The following is a 22,515-nucleotide window of genomic DNA, read 5'->3' as shown; positions in this document are numbered from 1 at the left end:
GATACGATAGTTACTTGGGAATTTTTTTTATCAATTTTCTTATAAATTAAGAAGGGAAAATGCTTTAAAGGTGCGGGAATTCATTCAAATAAGCACAAAGTAATTTCTGATCAATGCTTTAAAATATTTCTTTTGCACAATAAACAATAATACTGAGATACTGAGATAAACATTTTGCGCCGTTTCTCAAATGGAAAATCAATAGTGTAGTCATACCTATAACAAAATGGCGGCGCCCATGTTACGCTTTATTAAATTTTGAATTTTGAAATTATCGTTTTAATTTAATGTTAAATTAAGCATATTAACAATGGGTAGGTTTTATTGTAATATCTTGCAAACATTCAAAGCATAGTGATGAACACATATCCTTCATTGCTCATATGATTCTGAAAAAACACCGTTTGTAACATAATTTCGCGATTAAGAAATATTCCTGATAATCTGTCTCAAATATTTTCAGTCGAACATGATATTTAAGTTATTTTATCATAACATTATGGTTTGCATCAAATTTTTGTGGTTGTGGCTAGTCATGTGCAATTGTTTAGAATAGGGAAGATAAATGTTACAAATTAAAAGAAAGAGCCGAGTATGTTAATCTAGGATTGCACACAACTAAAACACAAGGCCTTTTGAGTAGGAAATCTATAATATTAAAAAGCCAAAGCCTCAAATCGAGCTCGATTTTCTTTTACCGTGAAAAAGTATAAAATAATCGTTCATTTTATATTACATTTTCCGTTTTAAAATTGTCAATCTGTATTTTATACACTGCTTCCGTTTATTCTGGTTCCCCCTTTCTATTATGGTTCCCATATAAGTGCGCAGGACACCAGTCTAGGCTTCCGTTTTCAATCAGAATACCTCGGCTTTTATCGTTGTCTTGTAATTCAAAAAGATGTGTGTCAATTCGGTACTTCGGACAAAACTTTTCAAAACCATCACTATCTAGCAGGTACTCAGTTTACTTCGCGCCAGCTCTTCGAACTCGCTATTATGCATGGTTTCACTTAAATAATTAAGCAAGTAAGGCCTTCATGTTTCCAATCAGGGAAAGGGGTGAAAAGTTACTGTCCTCAGGGGCGGATACAGACAAACATAATGCAACAGGCGAATTTGAAGATTGTTCATGTGACAAAAATTGTAATTGATGTGTTTTATAGCTCATCTTATGAGTGGCAATGTACTTTTCTCTTATATATGAGTAAACTAATGTTTTCTTGTAAATATTTAGATGATATGGAATTAATAAGAATATATGTAACTGGGGTGGGCCCTCCCATAGACCGAGAAAAATTTGAAAAATATAGGTTGAAAATGGTGTTATTTCCTTGATTTCTAGTTCTGTTTATGGTACCTTTAATTTTGGATGGTTTTACAAAACACTGTATTTTGTATAGGTTAGTGTTTGTAGAGTCTTTCAAAAAGAATTCCCCTAGTGTTTTATTTTTGAGAAGTGAGCATTTACAAAATAACAGCACACTTACCAATGTATGCACAACTGTTTTAAAAAATAAGTTCAAACACTTGATCAATTTACTCATCTAAATAATAGACATTTTCCAAAGTAAAGAGATATTAAAATACTGCCTTCCTAATGTACAAAAAAAAAAATTCAAACAAATTTCAAACACTAGTATTCAATAAGAATTTTTTCCATCAATGAATCCATTTTAGATACTAAACAGGTCAGTACAATTTAAATTTAATTTAAAAATATCTGACTGCCATAAAAAGTTATTAAAAGCTAATGACCAATTATTTCATCTTAATAAAAATCTTAGTAAAACTAGTTATTAAAACGTGATTCCTTAAATATTATCTTTATAAAACTTGCCATCTTTTAAATTTACAAATAATAATTTTCAATTTCTTAATTATAGGGCTTATACACAAAGGAAATGGAAAAAACAAAGATAGTGAACTATGGTGTACAATGTTACACATCTATATTTGCCACTATCTGTGACTATTAATTTCATTAGACCTTTGGATAGTAATAAACCAATCAATTATGCAGTTTAAACATTGAAGTCATTCAAGCATGTTGATAGATAAAGATCTCTGCCAAGCCCCCAGGCAGGAGATTAACAACTGGATGACAGCAATTAATGTTTTGATAAGGGAGTACACTACAGCCAATAAAGTTTGAAACTGACAAAAATATATTCCAGCCCAGCTGGTAAACGTATCTTTGGGCCGACCTGTGGGGCTGCAGCCCTGAAGCCCGGGCCTGAATCCACCACTGGTCCTAGACTGTGACAATATATGTCAGACTTTATATCTGAATGGTAAAACAAGTTATTTCACAATCAAAATTTGTATGAGGTAAATGAAGATAAATATTTTTTTGTGAAATTTATATTATATTTTCATTGTCTTCAGATAGCATCACTGTCATTAGTATCATAAGTATATTCACATAAATATTATTTAGGGTGTGAAACAGTGCACACTGAACAGATTCTTTCTAAACATATCTGTATGGTATGTATTTTTAGATTCAGATGAAGAGAGTGAAACCCAATTCATTGCCAAGAGACAAAAGATATTACAATATGGCAGCTTGGAACAGAAAGAAAAACAACGATTGGCTGGAGGTGGTGGTATGGAAGGGTCTCTTGCAAGCGAAGCCATTAAAATTGGAATAGCTTCTGGCAACATTAATATCTCAAAAGGTAGTTAGTATTACAATATACAAGGTATTCCTTTGATATGTCTTAACTTACTTTTTTGTGCTGCTGAATAACCTAAATAGTTTTAGAGTGGCAAGAAAATTTTAAAAAATGCGGGATGCATACACAAGGAATGGCTGTTCATGATAAAGTTAAGAATTAACCATTTTGTAAATTCTACAAAGTAGTGTTGTATATCAACATGCAATGTCTTTGCTTTCATGGGTTTTTTTAATTTCCCACTTCAGATTGTAAACAAGTGATATTTTACACTTTATATATTTTCTGTTTGCCATAATTATGCAAAATGTCATTTTAGGAGCTACTTTGGACCTTGAAAAAGAGTATGAACAAAGTCAAGCTGAACTTCTAGCAGATTTTGAAAAAAGAAAAAAGGTATTTTTTGCTGTTTTATAATCATAGCCTTCAAGTTTAAATTTAATTCACACTGTATTTCTTCAATGCAACTCTTTTTTGATATATTAAAAACACTTTTCTGTTTGTTTCCATTGAATAATATGAATAAATTTTTTTCAGAATCACCATGACCCAATTGTTTGTGCTTTTACTTCTGTAAATACCAAAATTGTATATAACATATTTTTAGTACCTTTACATGTATTCTCTTTGATAACGTCGTATTATCATAGGTTAATCTAAATATAAAAAGTGATTTCTTTGTTAAACTAGATGAACATTTACCACCAATATAGAGGTGCACACAAACATTTATACCAGTGCAGTCATACCAGGCTCTAATGTTGCTAGTTCAAGTCTGTATATTGAAATCCCTCAAACTTTGGACTGTTCTTAATTAAGACCAGTTTGGTCAAGTCCAGATAATTGTCTTAATAAAAGGATTTATTGTATAAATTTTCCTCAAATGGTATAAAAAAAACTAGAAAAAAAAAAAAAAATATTTCCAGTCCCTTTATGTAAAAAAATCTCAGTGGAGTGAGTCCCTTCAAATAAATTCTATTGTATTGTTTTTATTTTGCTGTATGTAATCCTAGCATACACACATTTAAAGCAAAAGCTTACCATTTTACAATATGTTCAGGAACGATAAGGAATAATTATGAATTCAAATTTTATTCAGGCAAAAAAGATTCAAGTCTCTACAGATGACTCTGAAGTGAAAGCACATCTAAGACAGCTTGGTGAACCAATTTGTAAGTTTCTACCTTGAGAACTTGCTATATTTTACACATGAGATTTCTTACTAGAATAATATAGTAAATTTCTACAAGGAGTGATTTGTGAAATTAAATTATATTAGTACATTGTATTTCTCAATTTAGACTGAGGATATGAAAATATTTCTTACAATCAAAGTACATTCAGGGCAGATTTCAAAGTGCATGTTTGGAGCTTTGAAACCTTGGTCTTTGTTGATAAACATTTATAGGGAAAGTGAAATGGATGACCTCAACTGATTATAACTTTTATGTATACAATATTTTTCTTAAGTAAGGTATTTAGCTAAACCTTTGCCTATTGTAAAGTCCAAATCAGTAGCTATAAGATGTGATTGAATTGTGACAAAGTTACTGTACTATATGACTATATTTTGTCCCACTAAAAAATAATTGTTTGGTTTACTGTAATAATAATTGAAATAATTTATGATTTGAAGGTTTATTTGGGGAGGGTCCTGCTGACCGACGAGAGCGACTGCGGCAAGTTATAGCTGCAAGAGGTGAAGACACTCTTAGAAAACAAAAAGTCGAGGAGGAAATCAACAAAAAGAAAAGAGAAGAGGTATTTATAAGAATCTTCTATAACACAGTGGTTAAAGTCTAGGCTCTTACTGAGTTGTCATTAGGACATGGCTCGTGGCTATAGGGCAAATGACTGTATCAAATGCATTTTGGACTGCCTTCAAACTTTGATAAAAGTCTTTGTTGTATGTGACCACCTCAAATTCCAAATGGACCGTCTCAGAAAACATTTAATGACAACCCTCCAGCCATTTTTCAGCTGTTGGTATTGAAGCCCACCATGAACATTGTAATCTTTCATGTGAGGAAGTTGTTTTTGTAGCATACCAAAGGACACTGGTTTTTCCCACTGCCTGTTTGTATTAAAATTTTGTTGTCATATTGTAGTTGATATGTTTATTCATAACCAATTCCTTCAAGTGATATGAATTATATCCAATAAATTTAAGTATTAAATCTACACTCATTTAGTATCCTCATTTTATAAAAATTATAATTTATAATTGTACTTTCAGGAAAACATAACCTGGTATCATGAAGGAAATGAATCATTGAAGGATGCAAGACTGTGGATAGCTGAATATTCTATACCAAGGTTTGTTCAACGTTTTAAGCAGTGATAATGTATAGGGACAAAAGTTAATATATTACACACCTTTTTGTAATATAAATGACTTGAATTTAGTTTGGTTATAACAATTATATTATTATGCACCCACGATAAGTTGCTTTGGGTAATGTATTGGCTAATTAGGAACATTTTGGATACTATGAAAGTACCCCAAAATTAAATAAGCTTTTGTGAAATAGAAAGAAAACCATTTTTGAGGCACAATGGACCTTTAACATTTGTGCTTATGGGTAGTGATGATTTCAAATGTACAAAGAAAGTTTTTAAATCTAGCCAAAGAGACAGTCTTACTCAGGAATTACCTATAATTTGTCCGGAAAAAAAATGCAGAAATTCGTTTACTTCTCTATTAAAATGGTAAATTCTGGCATATTTTACATAAAAAAATCAAAGTTTCATATGAAAAGTGAATATTCTATTGATGTACTTTTTTTCTTTTTAATTTAAAGATTTATTTTACTCATTTGGAGCCATGGCACAAGTTCAAAATGACCAATCAAGATCCAAACTATTGATGCAATGTTTCAGTACTGATTTAACTGTTAATAATTTTAGATAACAACAATAAATAGTATGAGAGGAGCACACGACAACGCCGGAACAAGTTTATAATTTTATTAAAAACCTACTAGTTTCAGGTATTCACTTCCCTTTTCCAAGGTGTAAATATTCTTGATCTTAACATGAAGCATTAAAGGGACTCCACAGAGTTTTGTTTTTGGACATGACAGGACTGGAAATAATTTTTCAAGAGTCATGTTACATTCGATGAAGGTCTAGTAGACCAATAACTTGTGTGCAAAATATTAGATCATTTGTTAAGTGTGTTTTTCCAGAATTATGATAATTCTAATTGTGAAAAATGACCTGAAATTGAGGAGTTGCAACACTTTTCACTTAAATTTGACTAAGAATAGCTCAAAAATACGAATTTCAATATATTTCCTGGCATATTTATTAATAATTTTTGCAAATCTTTCTGTTATAAGTGACCCAGCTGATCAATTTAAGTAATTCAAAAGTTATGTTTTTAGACTTTTGCACTTCAGTGGAGTTCCTTTAATATCAATACTGTTTGCCTTTCAGAGCTAAGGCAAGGATACACAAAGAGAAGCAAGAATCCCATTTTGCTGCTCAGAAATCTGTTTTCTCTCAGGATATACAAAAAAGAATGAGGGTAAGCACAATATTTCATTTATCTTTATAAAATTATTCTTTCTGTTCGAAAAGCTATATCAGTGGCGTCCATTGCTGAATGGTTAAGGTCTTTGATTTCAAACAAATTGCCCCTCACTGTTGTGGGTGTGAATCCCTTCTAGGCATTTAGATTGAGAAAACGGATTACGAAACATTGGTGGTTCTACTCGGGTTTGTGCCTTAAATAATACAAGTAAACAGTAAAGCTGGAAATTCACCATATGACTTATACTGACCTATACTAAAACCCAATCAAAAACAACAACAACAAAAAAAGCTAACAAATATGCAGTGGCAATTGTCTCTGGTTAAGTTAGGATGAAAACATTTTTATAGATATTGACAATTTTACTTTGTCATATCGACAAGTGTTAAAAAACAAATAAAATCTGATAATGTGTACTGTAATATGTTCTGAAGACTGCAGAACTATAATTTCACTCCAATTACTGATTTACAATTTACTTTAAACATAAACACATGTTATTTAAATGCTGAATATATTGTCGAGACGTTTTCCTAACATTACTCAAAACCATATAAAATTAATACAGTATTCCATGTGCACTGATCATGTAAGCTGTGTAGTCTCAGAAAAAAGACTTTAACAATAAAATACATTTGTAACAATAATATATTTTATATTTTTCAGTCTGTGACAAATGAATGTAGTCAAATAGGAGATACCCGGCCCCTGTCTCATTGTCAGTTTAGTCCAAATGGTAAAATGATAGCAACAGCTTCATGGTAAGTGATTTTTTATAAGTTAAACATTATAATAATTATTGTTTTTATTCAATATTGATTGTGAAGACAACTTTAAGCTAATTTCAACCACTTTCAAGTGCAATTCTTTTAAGATTTTTTCTCTGGTCCTTTAAGATACTAGTTACCAGTACTGGTGTCATTGGAGGATACAAGGTCATGACCCCAGTTCAGCTCAAACCCTTGTAACCCTTGGTTGTGAAGCAGACACTTTAGTCAGTAGTACAACATTCCCCTTTTTGAATATGCATCTTTTGGAATATATTTGCATTGATTTTGTTTAAGTGTATTAAAGCTGCATTAAGTATCGTTTTATGGCAGTGAATGCTACATAGATGATAAATCAGTTGATGTTTTAAATCATGATGGTTAATTAGAAAACCAGTGTAGTGATAGATTTTATTAAGTATAGATATATAAATCTTAAGTTAGATTGTTGAACCGATTTTGATCTTTTAAAGTTCACAAGCGAGACTAACTTACACAGGCAACATATGAGAAAACATGAATGGGACCCATTTAAGGCTCAAAATCCATGAGTAAAGGGGCAAAAATTTCAAACAGGTTGATTTTCTTTTCAAATTTGGAGTATTTTTACCCATAACAAGCTTGTGAAAGGTTATTGATTCTACCTGGATTCCAACTTTTTTTCTGAAATAATGCAGGGAGATAGTTATCCAGGAAAAACTTGGAAAATTCTAGTAGTTTTATTACCTTAGCAGTATCATTTTTGAATGAACAGGTTGTTTATAATTTGATTATTATTACATGGTTATAAGTTTGTATGAACTTTCTATAACAGGTCAGGGTTATGTAAGCTGTGGTCAGTGCCAGACTGTCAAGAGATTAGAACTCTTAGAGGTTAGTACAGTTAACACAACCCTTTAATCATTGAATCCTGAAATAATTAATACCTTCCATACTTACCTAGGCTACCTTTTGAAAAAAAAATTATGTGGTTTGATTTTTTCAGCTCACTTAATTTTACACACAAAAAAGCAATGCTATAATATCTGTTGATTTTTTTTTTACAGCTATGCTTAGCATCACAGCAAAATGATTTCCTCCTTTGCCCAGCAACAACAATATTTTAATATGTGAAAAAACTTTGAAAGCATAATTGATATGTGAAAAGATTTAGAAAGCATTATGTTTTACTTAAGAATTATATGTTACAGGTCACAACTGTAATGTAGGTGCCATAGTGTTTCATCCGCGAGCTACAATAGATCTTGATAACACAGCCTGTTGTATGGCGTCATGTAGTCAAGATGGGGCTGTCAAACTTTGGAACCTTGTTGGGTTAGTACATTGTTTTTATGCCCCCACATAGTGGGAGCATATAGCGTTGCACTTATTATGGCCCTTTGTTGATTTTTTAACTATATACTATGTAGAAATTTTGTGAACGTAACTCCTCTTAAACTGGATGGCAGATTTTGCTTAAACGTCCAGGGATGAACAACCTGAATGTGTAGATGGTAGTAAAGGAAGGAATTTTCGCTGCAACCAAATTTAACAGAATTATGGCCCTTTGTTGATTTTTTTCACCATATACTATGTAGAAATTTTGTGAACGCAACTCCTCTTAAACCGGATGGCAGATTTTGCTTAAACTTCCAGGGATGAACAACCTTAATGTGTAGATGGTATTAAAGGAAGGAAATTTCGCTGCGACCAAATTTAACAGAATTATGGCCCTTTGTTGATTTTTTCAATATATACTATGTAGAAATTTTGTGAATGCAACTCCTCTTAAACGGGATGGCAGATTTTGCTTAAACTTCCAGGGATGAAAAACCTTACTGTATAGATGGTAGTAAAGGAAGGAATTTTTGCTGTGACCAAATTTAACAGAATTATGGCCCTTTGTTGATTTTTAGTTTTCAACTTGTGGCACATGTAGTCCAAAAAATATTAGACCTATAGTCATAAGATTGACAGACAGAACAGTGGCGTGTGGGGGCATCTGTGTCCTATGGACACATTTATAGTTATCATTTGTTTGATGTTGTTGTTTTTTTTAATAATGAAGTTAGCTTTCAATTTTAAATTGACTGTGAATAGTTATAAACATGCATGATACCTGGATGTATATTTTTAGTTACTTGTTCTGCAGTAGGCATCCATTCCAAAGCTGAGTTGTTAAGATCAAATATACAGGATGTATACCTCAGGGGTTGTAATTTTGATTTCAGAAGGGGAAGTAAATCATAGTTGTTGGGAAGAGATCTTATTTCATTTTGTGTTTATTTTCCATAGCTGTAAACTCACCACATGACTCACATAAAATATATATATATATATATCTTGTCTGAAAATAAAGTTAATAGACATTCTGAAAGAACCATTTAAAAAAGGCTTTGTAACTTTGTATGTGAAACAGTTTGAATATTTTTACATTTTAAATGATATTTTATATTATGCTTACACATTTTCTTTTGTCTTATAAAGTATTACTGTGAACAGTTATTGTGAACATATTTTTGTTTTGTAAACAGTATAAGCATTCACATAAACAGTAAATGAATTGATTTGTTCTAGAGATGAGCCAGTAGCAGATATAGAAGGTCATGCACCTTACAGGGTGTCAAGATTAGCTTATCATCCTTCTGGTAGATTTCTAGCTACATGCTGGTGAGTTGTTACATTCTGTAAAAAATGTTCTTTAAAGGCACATTATGCCTTAGAATCAAATATTTTTTTCCTTCTTTAGAAAGGGCAAACATAAGTGTTTTAAAACGTGAAAATACTGATTTTAAAGCATGTCAGATGCTTATCACATGAAGAAAGTAGTGCTGAACATGCAGTAATGTGTCGTAAAGGAAGCAAAATATAAACAAAGTAGTATTTTGACTTCCATATAAAATACTGAATCACTGTTACTCTACCTATTACCAAAAGACAACAGAAGCAAAAGATGGTTCAAGTATTTGGCCAATGAATAACTTTTTGCAAACTATTGAAGAACACCAAAAGATAAAATGCTTTTGAGAAGTATTAAACAAAAATTGTGCCACAAAAAGTATTGCATGGTCAGACTATTTATGCATAAGGTAGCCTGGTGCCAAAATAAATAAATAAATTGATGTTAAACTTAATAGAAAGTAGAAATTAACTGTTCTATAACAAAATCATAATTTTTTTATTGACCTAAGAAAGAAAGAGATTATATATTAATGTAAAAGTTGTCACCAGAAATATCGCTTAATGTCAATGACTAATATAGAAAATATCTCACTGGTGAATTAAATTATATCTTGTTATTGACGTAAGAAAGAAACTGATTGTATATTAATATAATAGTTATCACTAAAAATATTACTTAAAGTCAATGAGTAAATATAGAAAATATCTCACTGGTGAAGTAAGTTATATCTTGTTTATTATAGTTTTGATAACTCATGGCGGTTGTGGGATTTGGAGGCCCAGGATGAGATATTGCATCAAGAAGGACACAGTAAACCAGTGTATGATATATGCTTCCAGTGTGACGGTGCTTTAGCTGCAACAGGGTATACTTGTTTCGTTTAATATAGGGGTGTCACATTTATCTGTTTAAACAGTTCAGTCAGGAAATTCTTTTACTATGGTCGGTTATACATTCAAGATGGTTATTAAGTCGCCAATTAAACGGTTATCATTTTTGCTAACCATGACACTGTAAAGCGCAAAAGACGCCATATGACCATTACACCGTTGGCAAGACTTAAACCCCCTCACCACTTCCAATATTTTCATACTGTAACAATGTCTAGTAGTTTAAACCAAATTTATTATTTGAACCATCCATTTATGTTAGTGAATATAACAAAAAGAATATTACTTTGAGAATATGTTACTTAAGCACTTCTTAAAAGTTAAAAGAGAGTGGGGTTCATGTAATGCAACATTTATAAGTCATTAATATTCTGTTTTATTTTTTTTCACAGAGGTTTAGATGCATATGGGAGAGTTTGGGATCTTCGCACTGGAAGATGTATAATGTTCTTAGAAGGTCATCTTAAATCAGTGTTAGCTGTGGATTTTGGACCAGATGGGTAAATTATCTTCTTAATGTATTACTAATTTTTAATACCGTACTTATTAAACTGGAGAATATAAGAGGAATACTGGTTTTTAGCTCGACTTTTCTATGAAAAGGGGAGCTATCCTACTCGCCCCGGCGTCGGCGTCGGCGTTAGCGTTGGCGTCACACCTTGGTTAAGTTTTTTCGTACCACCCCACTTTATTTCAGAAGTATTACAAGTATGGCTTTGAAACTTACCATACTTGTTCACCATCATAACCTCCATCTACAGACAAGAGTACATAACTCTGTCAAGGTTTTTGACAGAATTATGGCCCTTTTTTGACTTAGAAAGTGTATTGAGCTTGGTTAAGTTTTTTGTACCACCTCACTTTATTTCAAAACCATTGGAGGTATTGCTTTGAAACTGACCATACTTGTTTACCATCACGACCTTCATCAACAGACAAGAGGACATAACTCTGTCAAGGTTTTTGACAGAATTATGCCCCTTTTTGACTTAGAAAATACATTGAATATGGGTAAAATCCACTTATTGCCTTAACCCTTTGAGATATTGCTTTTGAAACTTTTAATGCTATTTCACATCATTACCCCCATCTGTACGCAAGAGAAGGTAACTCTGTCAAGGATTTGTTTTAAAAATTAAGGCCTTTTTATCGACTTAGAATCTTGGTTAAGTTTTTTGTACCACCTCACTTTATTTCAAAACCATTGGAGGTATTGCTTTGAAACTGACCATACTTGTTTACCATCACGACCTTCATCAACAGACAAGAGGACATAACTCTGTCAAGGTTTTTGACAGAATTATGCCCCTTTTTGACTTAGAAAATACATTGAATATGGGTAAAATCCACTTATTGCCTTAACCCTTTGAGATATTGCTTTTGAAACTTTTAATGCTATTTCACATCATTACCCCCATCTGTACGCAAAGAAAGGTAACTCTGTCAAGGATTTGTTTTTAAAAATTAAGGCCTTTTATCGACTTAGAATCTTGGTTAAGTTTTTAGTACCAGTCCACTTTTTGACTGAACTGTTTGAGATATTAATTTGAAAGTTGGAATACTTGTTTACAATCATGATTCCCAAACATGTCCAGGAGAAGGTAATTCTGTCAAAGATTTTATTTGAATTATGGCCCTTAACTGTCAATGTTTTGTATTATAGGCAAGCACTAAAAAAGTCGAGCGCGCTGTCTTACGGACAGCTCTTGTTTCTGCTCCCCATAGGGTGAGCATAAAGTCACTGCTTTGTCCGTCCGTTTGGAATTATTGCACTTTGAACTTTGTTTGGGACATAACTCTAAAACTACAAGAGATATACTTTCCTGTGTTTAAAACCTATTCGGGTAGCATCACCCGGCTCAACCAGTTCTTGTTTACTCTGCATTCACATGTATGTGTGAACAATACCTTGACAAATCCAGTATTGACATTTAACTTCATGACAATCAAAATATAGGCTGTTGATTCATGATAACTTAGTATACATACATAATTATATGTTTTTATTACATGCTTTTCGCTGGTTTATAGAAATATATCAGTGACATAAAATTGATAATTTCACTGTTTTAAACATATGTTTATCATCTTAATGTAATAAATAGATAGATTCATTGGTGTGTCTCATGATTTTTGTTATTATTATCATAAATTCAAATTCCACAACCTTGTAGTACAGTGGAACCGGTCTAATCTGAACTCATCTGGACCAGAAGAAAAGTTCAGATTAGAAAGGTTTCCGGCTTAGGTTTTGCATACATGTATTTGTATATGTCATGGGCAGAATAAATAGCAGCTTTGTCAGGCAAATAAAACCAGAAAATATTTAAAAAAGATTTTCATTTATTGTAAATGTATATATGACATATTGAAAAATATTGATGACATAAAATGCATTTTTCCGTTTTCCATATTTTCACTGTAAAGAAAAAAAAATTTCACTGCTGTAAAACATATTTTCCTTATTTCCACTTTACACAAAATTAAAGGAAAAGTCTGTCTAATCATAACTTAAAAAAAGAAAAATGTACATGTATATAATAATCAGAAAATTCAAGATTTTTCTATAAATACATGATTTATTTTCTTTGAGTGTTATGAAAATAAACTTATTTCACTCCTGCCTTAATGCTATTCATGAAATATTTATTTTCGTACCACTTGATGAAAATAAAATCCTGTATTTATAGGGAAAAAAAACACTTTAATATCCTCCTTTTAACTGACACATCTTTATAAGGATTTATTAATGTTTTTTCTTTTATGGTTTACAGGTATCATATAGCCACTGGTAGTGAGGATAATACGGCCAAAATCTGGGATATTCGGCAGAGGAAATGTGTATATACAATACCAGCCCATAAAAATCTCATCAGTAAAATTAAATTTCAACGTATGTTCTAATATTCTTTCTTTGATATGTTTACAATTAAAAGGCTTCAATAATCTGAGTAAAGGAACTTCACTGAGATCCAAAAGCCTAAAAATAAAATTTGAATTTCTTACATAAGATATGCTGGGGTACATACAACAAGAAAATTAAGGGAAATAAAAACAAATCAATTGAATATCATACTTTTGTGCTACTTTAGCCTGCTTTGAGAGTAGGCATTGGGTTTTGGGACAAAGACCCTTTTAGCTAATCAGTACATGCAGTAACTGTCAAATTTATCTGAATATAACAATTTTTTAGCTCACCTGTCACAAAGTGACATGGTGAGCTTTTGTGATCGCTTTTCGTGTGGCGTCCGGCCGCACTACCGAATAGGGTTAGAGGGCCATCTTATTGTAAACAGAACAAAGAAAACGATAGAGTTCATTCCGTAACAATAGAGTAAGGGGCCATTGGCCCTCTGTTAAACAATAGAAAATAGCATTAGAAATGGCCCCTTATTCCAAATCGGCCGGATGTCCTTTGGTCCATAAACTTTTACTTAAACGACATCTCCTCATAAACGACTAAGCCAATTTCATCCAAACTTCATAGGAATGTTCCTTTGGTAGTCAACTTTAAAAATTGTTCAAAGAATTTAATTCCAAGCAGAACTCTGGTTGCCATTGCAACCGAAAGAAAAAACTTAAAATATCTTCTTTTAGAAAACCATAAAAATATTTAATATTTGGCATGAAACATCATGTAGTCAGTGTCTACCAAGTTTGTTCAAATAAATGCCCTGGGGTCAAAATTGGCCCTGCCCAGGGGGTCATTGATTTTCCTTATTTGTATATAGTAAAAACTTAAAAAACTCTTCTCTTAACAAAAACAAATAGCTAAAGCTTAGATATTGAGCATGAAACATCCTCTAGTGGGTGTCTACCAAGTTTGTTCAAATAAATGCCCTTGGGTCATAATTGGCCCCGCCCCGGGGAGGTCATTGATTTTCCTTATATGTATATAGTAAAAACTTTAAAAAATCCTCTTTTAAAAAACCAAATTAGCTAGAGCTTAGATATTAAGCATGAAACATCTTCTATAGGGTGTCTACCAAGTTTGTTCAAATAAAAATTGGCCCCGCCTCAGGGGTCATTGTTTTTCCCTTTATGTATATAGTAAAAACTTAAAAAATCTTCTTTTAAAAACCTCAAAATTGGCCCCTCTGAGGGGGAGGGTCATTGTTTTTCCTTATATGTATATAGTAAAAACTTTAAAAAAAAATTCTTATAAAAACTCCAAAGAGCTAGAGCTTAGATATTTATCATGAAACATCTTCTAATGGGTGTCTACCAAATTTGTTCAAATAAAAGCCCCTGGTTTATAATTGGTCTTGGATCAGGGGCCTATATACAGGTGAGTGATTTCATGGCCCTCTTGTTAAAGTAAAGTTCACTTTTACAATACTGGCCGTTTTTCACTATGTTAAAAAATCGTTAGATAAATTTGACAGCTACTGATTAGTTAATTAAGAGTCACTCTAATAAAATTTACTTACACGTACTTACTCATGATGTTTATTTTTCCAGAAATCTGTTTATTCAAGCATTTATTACTGTATTCTATTCATTTCCTTTTTCAGCAAATCATGGAAGATATCTTGTAACAGCATCTTATGATTCTACAGCCAAGGTAACTTCAGTGGCTATACTTGTTTGTTTAAGAGCGTATTTAAATTCAGATATTCTTGTGATGCAGTTGAAAAAATGTTATAATTTCGACAACAAAAACCTTGTAAAGTTGTATATGCTATGGTAGAATTTATAATGATGTATTGGTAAATATGTCACTGCCAATATGTTTGTGTTCAAGAAAAAATTATTTCCTTTTTATTTCTAGTAAATTTTTTAATTGGCCAGCATACATTTTCTGATTATCTGTATTATCTTTAACAGCCATGCTTTTATTTTTCAATGCTGAAAAAATGTTTTAAATGCATTCCAATTAAAGCTAAAGATTTCGAGGAATCATAATGTTATTGTCTTAACTTGTACAAGTTTTTTTTCAGGTATGGGCACACCCAGTTGGTGCACCTATCAAGAATTTAGCTGGTCACGAAGGAAAAGTAATGGGAGTTGACATATCGCCTGACCTCCAGTATATTGCAACAGTATCATTTGATAGAACATTCAAATTGTGGGCCTCAGAGGTTAAAGGTGGATTATGATGAAATACTATACATCCACAGATGACTATATCTTTTCTAATAACAAAAACAAAATAATGTGAAGGGGCCAAGATAGATGTCAGTATAGACTATGTTTATATTGTGTTTTGTGAATACAGTGAATTCACAGGATGGGAATAACAGAGCTGTGAAAGTTTCGTTGTTTTCTTTTGGACATGACTTATGGGGCTTCATTTGCTCTGGATCTGTACAGCAGAAAAGGACCATTATTGTCGCAGAAATGCATCGTGAGATTTTGCTAGAACTTGAACGCATTTAAGAATTCTGCTACAGAATTAAATGTGGTACATTTTTAGCTCGACTATTCGAAGAATATGAGAGCTATTGTAGTCGCCCCGGCGTCATCGTCCGTGCCGGCGTCTGCGTTGGTTAAAGTTTTTTGTAAGTTCAAATATCTCAATTATTGCTTGAGATATTCAATTGAAACTTACAATACTTATTTATAGTAACAATGTACATAAGATTGACAAGTTGGATAACTCTGCCTACAATATTGACAGAATTATGCCCCCTTTTAACTTAGAAATTTTGGTTAAAGTTTTTTGTAAAGTCAAATATCTCAATTATTGCTTGAGATATTCAATTGAAATTTACAATACTTTTTTATAGTAACAATGTTCATCAGTTTGCAAAGTTGCATAACTCTGCCTGCAATATTTGCAGAATTATTTGCCCCTTTGAAACCTAAAAATTTTGGTTAAAGCCCAACTTAAAGGTCTTCAAAGATATTTACTTGAAACTTTACACATGTACTTAGGGTCATAATTGGAGAGTCATAATTTTATGTCACTGACCAAGTTCCATAACTACTCGCATTTCGGCTGATTCATCTCCCCTTTTCTACTTAGTCTCTTGGTTAATGTTACATGCAAGTTTAACATATCTCAATAACTATTAAAGATATTTATTTAAAACTTCACATATGCATTTAGAATCATAATTGTAGGTCACTGACCAAGATCCATAATTCTATCTTGCATTTAGGCTGATTTTTCTCCCCTTTTTCAACTTAGAAATTCATGGTAAAGTTTAGCTTGTAAGCTGTTATCTCCATAACTACTGAAGAGTTTGTGCCTAAAATATCTTAGCCTTTGTACGTTTTCGGTCAATTTTATGTATTCATAGGTAATTAGCATTATTATACTCAATAAAACACCCTTGTGACAATTTTTTGAATAGTCAAGCCAATACTGTCCTCGGACAGTTCTTGTTATACAATTTTGTTTAAGCCGTAATAAATAATTAATGAATAATGTTAAGTCTTATCATTTGAGAAATTATTTAACATTGAGAAAAAAAGTGGACAGAGCTTGGATGGAAAATGAAAATGTAAATTCCCCATTGTTTAAGCACAATCATTACTCATTGATAGTATGATTATAAAGGTTTATCTTTATTGATACCACTGAAAAAAGACAGTTTATACACAGAAAATCAAAATGCAAGACGTCAGAGTTAGGATATCATTAGCTTCTGGTCAAGCTCACATAATAGAAATGGGGAGCGGTGGCCTAGTGGTTAAGGTATCTGCCTCTCAACCTTTGGGCCATGGGTTCCAGCCCTAATCAGGTCACAACCATGTTTCTTCATAAGACACCAGTACTGGTTGGTTCCAGGAAGGGGACTCAGAAGTGATTGATATAAGTTGCAAGAACTTGTTTACTTGTTTCGCAATTGAGCTTAAATAAATATGTTAAAGCCAAATACATGTAACTACTCGTATGTATAGTAATTTTAGATTATGTTTTATCATGTCTATGTTGGTTTAATATTGTCACCCTAGTTGCAGTAACAGATGATCTCCTATTAATCTTTATAGTTTGATATGCAAGTTAAAATTGTTGATTAATTGATAAAACTATACTGGAAGAATAATAAAAATGTAGTGTACTTGTGATGAAACAAGTATTTTCTTATTTCTTTGGTATTTTTCCTAAGTTGAAAGAAAGATGTGTAAAAGTACAACCAGATATGAAAATCTTACCAACTTACCAACAGCATATGTATAAAATTCTTTCATATTTTGTTGCCATCATGGATATATGATACTCAATATTAAAGGGACTCCACTGAGGTTTAAAAGCCTAAAAACATAATATTTGAATTTCTCACATAAATGAGCTGCGGCACTTTTAACAGAAATATATGCAAATATAGTTAAGAAATATAATTTGAAATAAATAGAAAATCATATTTTTATGCTTTTCTTAGTCGGATTTGATTGGAAAGCATTTAAACGCTTTTCAATTTTGGGTCATTTTTTTTTTACAATTTGAATAATTATTCTGGAAAAACAAAGTGAAATTTTGCACAATAATTAGAGGTGTAAACCTACATCAAATAGTGCATTTATTTGGAAAAAATACTTTCAGTCCCATCATGTCAAAAAACCTCAGTGGAGTCCCTTTAACAATATATTTATTGATGGTTTTACAGTTCTTCACATTATGGACAAATTTATTTAAGTATTATGATAAAGTGTTGAAAAAGACTTCTAGACTAGCTAACTTTCTATTTCAACTTTTTCTGTGTTATATACCTAACATGATCCACTTATATACATGGTACACATCCTGTTATCAGATTTGTTTCCAAAAATGAATGAATTTTCACCATTAATTATATTAAAATGGTATTTTATACAAATTGTTAATTTTTTTCTCTTATTCCTAAGTACATTTAGTAATACAAAGTGCCGTAGACTTGAACAAGCTGTGACAATTCGGTGTATTATAGTTGGAAAATATTGGTCTGTTCTTGGTTACAATAAGAATTGAGTGTGGTGGCATAGTGGTTTAGGTGTCTGCCTCATCAACCAAAGGGTTGTGGGTGCAAGGTAATGGGGTCACAGCCATGTTTCCTCATGTGGTATCAATACTGGTCAATTCAATGAAGTGGACTCGATGGATCTTCAAATAAACTACCACGTTTTTATCATCAATCAAGGAATCAAAACATTACCATCTGGAAACCCTTTTTTTGTAAAAACAAAACAGACAAAAATAGTGGTCTGCAGCCATCTGATTGATCATGGAACATACATGTATAATGTAATGTTGGACAGATTATTGATTTTCTACCCAACGGTCTATTTTGGCACGATTTGCACGTGCAATAAAATTTTAGCAGGTCATTTAAATACATAAAATAGATCTTAGAGAGTTTTAGATTTGATTATACGCCATAGATCATAAATATGATAGTTGGAAATTTAAGAGAACAGAATGGTCTTCTTAACATACGTTTAGCCTTTATCATATGAACCTCCGACATCCCTTCGCGGCGTTACGGATTTATCCGTGGCGGCGTGCACGTCGCTCGGAGTGCGTTAGGTTTGCTGGTGTGACCTGAACAATCATGTAATGGCTAATGGTGTGGTACTAAAAAGATGATGTTGCCTCCCGATAGAGGTGCCTTTCAGCTATTGTCTTCCTTTGCTCTGACAAATTTGGTCCTCAGGAGAAGATCTCTATGAAGATAGACGGCTTGAGAAGACCTCCGTTGCGGCTCTACGATCAGCGATGTACTTGTAGTTATCATACAGTTTTATGGATTTTTATAACTGTTTTGGTTATTTTGGGATTAATTAAGCCTAATCTTATTAAATTAGTGTTATTTCACTAAATATTTTCTGTTTTTAGGAATCTTAATGAGTTTGGTTATTTTAAAGTAAAAACATGATCCTTATTGATTTAATTTATAGGGAATGTCTATAGATTAATTTGGCTCTTCTATAGTTTAGGTTATTAGGTGATATTTAATGCAAAAAAAACTAATCTGGTATGGACTTTACTAGAGATACAACTTATAGTCTGATTTTATTGACCTGTCAATTATGTTTACATTATAGCACTCATTTAAATATTCGATCCCACTTCGGTTTTGTCCGTTTACATTGCGAGAATTAATATGGAGTATATAATAATAACTAATGTTTGGAAAACTCCCACTAGCTTAATTGAGGTTTTCGTAACATCCCCAATTAGTCCATTCCTACCATAGCCAGACTATCTTGATACGACGCTGACTAAAATTTGGAAACTAACGGGCATTCATTTAAAAATACTTTAATATGTTTTTTTTTCATTAACAGTGCTGTTATATAAAGCCTAGGCATATATTACTAATTTAAACCAAAGTTTTGTTGAAGATTTAGTTTTATATATTAAACAGTACTCAAATCTCTTTCTAAACAGATACGTTACAATGATAAACAGATATGTTACCAGAAGTTGTACAGTCCTCTGCATTTTATTTTTAATACAAATTTTGCAAAACAAAAAGATATCAACATATATAAATTTATTCCAGGACATAAAACAGTAAATCTTTATATGTTTCTTTCCTGGTTTTCAACATTTTATTTTCTAGAAAACTCTACTAATCCTTGAATTTCAAATTCCTGATTCACATTTTCAGTTTTCCAATAAAATCGAGATCAATGCATCATTTATCGGCTACACGTACGTTATGCTGTGATTTTTAACATTAAACCATTTCAAAACTGAGCAAAATCGCCAATTAAGATTCAAACAATAAATATTTGTAACGTATCTGTTGGTAACGTATCTGTTGGTCAAAAATTTTTTGGAAGAGGAAGCGATATCCTGGTATTTCGTGACTATCTAGAGGCTATATTGACAACATATTGGTGACGATTTAAAACTCTTTTTATTAAATGTAAAATATGTAAAGTGAACAAGTACATTATATATACCATAAAACTTTTCTAATATTTATATTGATTTTTTTTGCAGCAAAAAATTGTTATTTTGCGACTTTCAAACCGATGTTATAGCAACAAATCTCCCGTGTTCGTTTAATCTTAAACTAAAAAAAAGCAACAAACAAACAAACAAAATCAAAGCACAGAAGGCGCTGAATTTGTTTGGGTCTCAGAATGTCAGAAAGGTGAAAGTTGTGAGATTATAAACCAATTTGTTTTTGTATAGTGTCATCAATGCTTTCCGATGTTTTAACTGTAGTAAATTGGCTATAAGACTAATTGCAACACTGATAGTCAATTTAATGTTTATTTGATTTAATTTTTTTTTAAAATGAGTTGCCTCAACGGGGATTTGAACTCGAAACTTTTCGATTCATAAGCGAGCGTTAAAACCCTTCGGCCACGGTGAAATTATAAGTTGACGATCTGAAGAAAACCATATTATTCTAAATTAGGGTTTGTAACTCTTATTATTTCGACGCTAAACACAGATGTAAATAATCATGTATATCTATAAAGAATGAAACAATATTAGAAATCTTCGACCATTCGGGAACTGCTTTGCTTGAAAACTAATGCTCCGGTCATTTGACAATCTATACGCATTTCGGCGTTAGTGTACATGTAAAGGGAAGTAACCGCTTAAAGTGGACTACTTTAGGCATTTGCAATTAACAGCATTTGGCTCTGAAATTTCGCTAGCATTATTTGTTTGGTCTGACGACCTAAACAAATAAAAATGAAATTTAAAGTTTTAAATGCTTAATGCAAATTCTCCTATCTGAAAGAGTGTTCATTTTCAGTGAGAACACATAGTTTCGGATAAGAATGAGCTCAAAGCCAAGAGCAAAGCAACCTGTTTTATTCTTTTTTCTTCATAATAATAATATGTAGTTTGCCTTCATTTAGGCAATTCAGCTATATATAGACCATCATCTTCTTATAGGTAAATAGGTATTTTGTCTGACAGAAATCAGTTCTTTATCACTTTATTTAAGAACTAATTGTAAATGTAACACATAACATGCATATTAAGCAAACATATAATTAGATCTATCACCAGAATTTTCTACGAGCTGCACTTAAAATTACTCAATTATATATGCTTAGTGCGAAATGGCGCAGTACGTGATATAGCGTTTGTTTCGTAAAAATTCGGATCCCGGAAAAGTCGTTTTAATCACATATTTTGTTGTTTCGCTTCGCTGCATTTCATTTTATGAATATTATATTTCATTAACATAGATCGAGCTACTTGATAACATGAAATTTTACACTGATTTGTATTCACCATAATATAACACTTGGGGTGTGGAGCTCAAAACCACTTTAAGCCAAATAATATGCATATTTGTCAATTTCAGCACATGTACTGATTATATATATTTATAAAAAACTTAATATAAGCCGTTTTGACAAAAATCATATTTCAACGTGTACTGTATAATAATATTATTATAGACATTGTGAATATACGTCAGCTTAAGGAAATAAATGACTGGTTTGGCGTTTGGTTATTTAAGAAATATTCTAACACGACCCATATTTCCCCCTATTGAACATAGAAGGATATTATGCAATACAATCACTATTGACGTTCTTTATCTAGACATGTGACATAACCATTAGACACGTGACGTAACCATTAGACACGTGACGTAAAAATGCGACGCGCTGAAAATAAGTACGGAAACAAATTAGGCCCACTTTATCTTTATATCAAGTACGACAGCATTTATTTGTTGATATCGTGTTAGAATCGAAGTAGCCACGAGTGAAATATGATCATTTTCATGGCACAAGATGAAAATAAATCATCTCAGAAAATAACTTGAACTTTCTATCTATTATATACATTTGTCCCTTCTTGACATTACAATTTGAAAGACTTTCCCTCAAATCTTTGTATACTGGCAGTAGTCCAGCAAGACACCAGTGAAAATACGGAAAATATGTTTCACTGCAGTAAAAACTAAATTTTAACAGTGAAAATAAGGAAAATGAAAATGAAAATAAGCATTTTATTTCATCAATATTTGTCAATATTTCATTTATAAGTATATAATAAATCCAAATCTGTGATTTTATATCGCTTGATTAAATGACTGTCGTTTTGGTTGTGTATGGTGGCTGATTT

General features: G+C 31.9%; 1 protein-coding gene across 1 annotated transcript; it reads left to right on the top strand.

Annotated features, from left to right (window-relative positions):
* Window positions 1–196: 196 nt before the first annotated feature.
* Window positions 197–15,866, top strand: LOC132748067 (U4/U6 small nuclear ribonucleoprotein Prp4-like). The gene is made up of 16 exons (XM_060737611.1): window positions 197–314; window positions 2,505–2,681; window positions 2,998–3,074; window positions 3,778–3,850; window positions 4,315–4,439; window positions 4,915–4,994; window positions 6,117–6,207; window positions 6,880–6,974; window positions 7,795–7,853; window positions 8,171–8,294; window positions 9,537–9,629; window positions 10,385–10,507; window positions 10,925–11,032; window positions 13,307–13,425; window positions 15,047–15,096; window positions 15,473–15,866. Exons 1-16 carry the CDS (start codon window positions 311–313, stop codon window positions 15,629–15,631), a joined length of 1,557 nt encoding a protein of 518 aa, XP_060593594.1. The 5' UTR covers window positions 197–310; the 3' UTR covers window positions 15,632–15,866.
* Window positions 15,867–22,515: the final 6,649 nt, after the last annotated feature.

Source organism: Ruditapes philippinarum, unplaced genomic scaffold (genome assembly GCF_026571515.1).
Source record: "Ruditapes philippinarum isolate M1 unplaced genomic scaffold, ASM2657151v2 ctg505_1_1_1_1, whole genome shotgun sequence".
In the NCBI taxonomy this organism is placed as follows: Eukaryota; Metazoa; Mollusca; class Bivalvia; order Venerida; family Veneridae; genus Ruditapes; species Ruditapes philippinarum.
Note: the sequence above shows the minus strand (reverse complement) of the source record. Positions and strands in the feature narration are given on the sequence as shown.